The sequence below is a fragment of the Austrofundulus limnaeus genome, unplaced genomic scaffold, assembly GCF_001266775.1.
Source record: "Austrofundulus limnaeus strain Quisiro unplaced genomic scaffold, Austrofundulus_limnaeus-1.0 Scaffold2221, whole genome shotgun sequence".
Lineage (NCBI taxonomy): Eukaryota > Metazoa > Chordata > Actinopteri > Cyprinodontiformes > Rivulidae > Austrofundulus > Austrofundulus limnaeus.
The window spans coordinates 20,989-24,508 of record NW_013954623.1 but is presented as its reverse complement, the minus strand read 5'-3'; the positions used below and the strand labels follow the sequence as shown (position 1 = coordinate 24,508).

General features: G+C 43.9%; 1 protein-coding gene across 2 annotated transcripts in view; it reads left to right on the top strand.

The window, feature by feature from the left end:
- lrrc73 (leucine rich repeat containing 73) overlaps positions 1 to 3,520 on the top strand; it is a 12,266-nt gene that overhangs the window by 1,458 nt on the left and 7,288 nt on the right. The window contains exons 2-5 of one of the 2 annotated variants that reach the window (XM_014034660.1): positions 330 to 764; positions 837 to 997; positions 1,845 to 1,967; positions 2,057 to 2,112. In XM_014034660.1, the coding sequence (XP_013890114.1) occupies positions 493 to 764; positions 837 to 997; positions 1,845 to 1,967; positions 2,057 to 2,112 (612 nt within the window). In that variant the 5' untranslated portion in view covers positions 330 to 492. Of the gene's footprint in view, positions 1 to 329; positions 765 to 836; positions 998 to 1,844; positions 1,968 to 2,056; positions 2,158 to 3,520 lie in introns of both variants that reach the window. The other variant, XM_014034659.1, reaches the window with a different exon arrangement.

Genomic DNA, 3,520 nt, shown 5'->3' with positions numbered 1-3,520 from the left:
TTGATGTCATTTCCCCACTAGAAACATGTGTGATGGAGGTCCATGAAGGTAAATCAGTTTAAATGAAATAAAGAAAAGAGGATGCAGTTAAAATAAATCAAAGGTATTTAAGGTACGTTTTGACACTTAACCACTGGAACAGCCTCCATCATGGACGTCCTCCATGCCTCTGCAGAAACTCCACTGACTCACTCCTGCTCCAGGGACCAGGGACCACCTTGTTCAATACTATAAACAATACAAAACACTCCTCATCACCTACAAAGGTCTCAATAACACCCACCCCCCCCCATGAATATTTCATTGACCTGTCCTTGTTGTTCCTACAGATCCAGTTACAGCTGGTGTTCCTCCTGAGACCCATCAATTCATTTCTGTCCTCTGTGGGGACATGATGTTCAGCCCTGGATTTTAAACATTACACTTGCTTAGTGCTTGCCTTCCCATCACTCCCAGTCCTTCAAGGCCCCCCAGCCCACCAGCAGTGTCCAGATGCTGCCGGCTTCCATCCAGATCACTGGGGAGCTGTTGTCAGCGGCCGAAGTCCAGGACATCTGTGAGAGTCTGAAGGAAGACGGAGTCCGCCTGCTGTCCGTTCGCGGCTGTCAGCTCTCAGACCGGGACTTTGAACGGGTCTGCCGCAGTGTTGCAGAGTCACGCTCGCTTGCTCAGCTCAACCTGAATTTGGGCGTGGTCTCTAGCATCAGCCGCACACGTCACTTGGCGGATGCCCTGAAGACCAACCGGTCCCTGCAGACCCTGTTGTGAGTACAGTTATTGCTGTCTGACCGACAGGTTCTGAGCTGCTTGGTCACACTCTTACCCTGTCTCTCCAGCCTCCATGGTAGCCCGCTGCTCGATGCCGGCCTGGTAACCCTGAACCCAGTACTGTCCACCCACCCTTCCCTAGTCTGTCTGGACCTGGGAGACTGCATGCTGGGAGACGAGGCACTGGCTCTGGTCTGTGGCATGCTGCCACCAGATGGAGCCAAGTCAGGTAAGAAACCCCTGAAAGACTCAGGACCAGAACAATAATTGGTCCATGCAGAAAATTAAATTTTGCTCCGGTCACACAGGTAACATATGTCAGCTGATATACCTGCTCAGCTCACCTGGCTCCGGTTCTACTTTCAGTCAGGACATAATTAAATATTGAAACCATCAGCAGATGTTCAGGCTCAGCTTCATTACATCAGTAGATGCTCAGGACGACGTGGGCCAAGGTGGACATGTATACACGGGCTTGGACCCCAGTCATAACTGCTTGGCAGTTCTAGTTAAATATTGAAACCATCAGCAGATGTTCAGGCTCAGCTTCATTACCATGAAAACAGGTCTTATAGCTCTTCCTCACCAGGAGCTTTCTGTGCACACCTGCTTGGATTTCATGCTGAAACATGGCACCACTGTCCTAATCTGGATCTTTTGGTTTCTTTAGTTCGGTTGTTCACAAACTTATTTAATTATCCTTGTGAATCTCTGTTTTGTTTCGTATAATCTTCATTCTTTTATGCTTTTGAGCATGGTGTCATTTCTCGTTTGTCCTCAGTCAGCTTCCTGTGTTAGGTTTGTAGTCCTCCTAGACGTCACCTGTCGGTAATCTGTAATCTGTAATCTGTAATCTGTAATCTGTAATCTGTAATCTGTAATCTGTAATCTGTCTCCAGCTCAGGGGCTGTCACTTATCCCTCCTCTCTCTGTGTATTTAACTGCTTTCTGTCTTCATTGCAGAACGGCCTCAGCCTTGGTTGTCTTACTTCAGCAACCTTGTGCTTCTGTTTTAGTAGTTTTGTTGTAAACAGTAATAAGATTATAAATATTTACTATCTTCTGTGGGTTTGCAGGTCTGAGGGAGCTGACTCTCAGTGCCAATCCAGGAATCAGCTCCAAAGGCTGGGCTCGACTCTCCATCGCGGTGGCTCACAGCTCGCAGCTCCGGGTTCTGAACCTGGACTACAACCCTCTGGGTAACAACAGCATCATTACCATGACAACAGCAAAGGTCCTATTATGGTTCTGAGTCCAACAATTATCCTGGTTCCTGTTCTGTCTGCAGGCGACCAAATCGCAGCCATGCTGGCCGTCACCGTGGCATCCAGCAGAACCCTGGAGGTACTGGACCTAGAAGGAACTGGATTAACCAACCAGTCAGCACAGGTCTATCAATCAGTGCCCCACTCATTATCATCATCATTATCATCATCATCATCGACAACATCATCATCATAACTACAGTACAATCATCGTTATCACAATAATCACCATTAACACAATTTTAGTCATCACTTTAATCATCATCATCACTATAGTCATCATTATCATCGTAACTATAATCATCTACGGATGTACGATATATCAGCATTAACACTGGTATCAACCCAATAAGTAAAACTGGGCCAGTGTTAACGTCCAGTATTGATTTCACACTTTTATTTTTGTGTTTGTGTTCTGGGAGGGGGGATGGTTGGTGGAGTGGTCTCTCATCATGAATGTGATGCTGCAGCCAGGAATAACTGAAGTAGAGCCGAGTCATTTTTTATGGATTTAAACAAAGATTGTTTGATGTTTGTGCATATAGTATGTGTTTAAATAATTTGTGTGTTTGTGTAATATTGGTAAATATTGGTAAATATCAGTTATCGGCCACAACACCAATAATATCAGATGTCGATATTGGCTGAAATTTTCATTTTACTGCATTTCTATTATCATCATCAACAATACTGAAGGAAATTTTGTGACTAAGTGAATTTTAGACACAGTCTTATTATTTACTGTGTGATTAATTACAGTTATTTACTTTGAAAAGGGAGAGAATCAGGATGTTTCTGTGTCTCCTCAGCAGTATAAACAAGAGTTGTTTGGGAGGACATTTTATCAGTGTGGATGGAAAAGAGACTTTAAAGACTTTAAAAGAGAGAGGGGTTTTAGTGTAAACAGACACTGTGCTGTTGACAGGGCCTAGTTTTTGTTTGCTGATGTTACGACCTGTTGACACACAGAAGGGTCAGAACACATTTAAGGAGGACACAAAGTATCAAACTTTATTTTATTAATTAAATGTCCTCCAAAAAACCTTAGCTGAGGAGAAAAAAGGAACCAAAACTTTCCTGCAAAAAAAAGAAAGAAAGAGAAAAATTAAGAACCATTGTCTTAAAAAAAAATCAAACTAACCAAAAAACAAAACTCAAAGTTCAAAGAAAAGATGGACCTGGTGAGCCAGCCAATCAAAACTAAAGGTGAGACAGTGGGCCAGTCGAAGCCACAGCCATACCAAACTAAAGGTGAGACAGTGGGCCAGTCGAAGCCACAGCCACACCAAACTAAAGGTGAGACAGTGGGCCAGTCGAAGCCACAGCCACACCAAACTAAAGGTGAGACAGTGGGCCAGTCGAAGCCACAGCCACACCAAACTAAACTAATAAAAACTACAAAAATAACCTAGCATAAAAAGATAAGAAAAACATACCCATGAATAGAAGACGTCCAGTCTCACCGGGCCAAAGCTACATAAATAAAT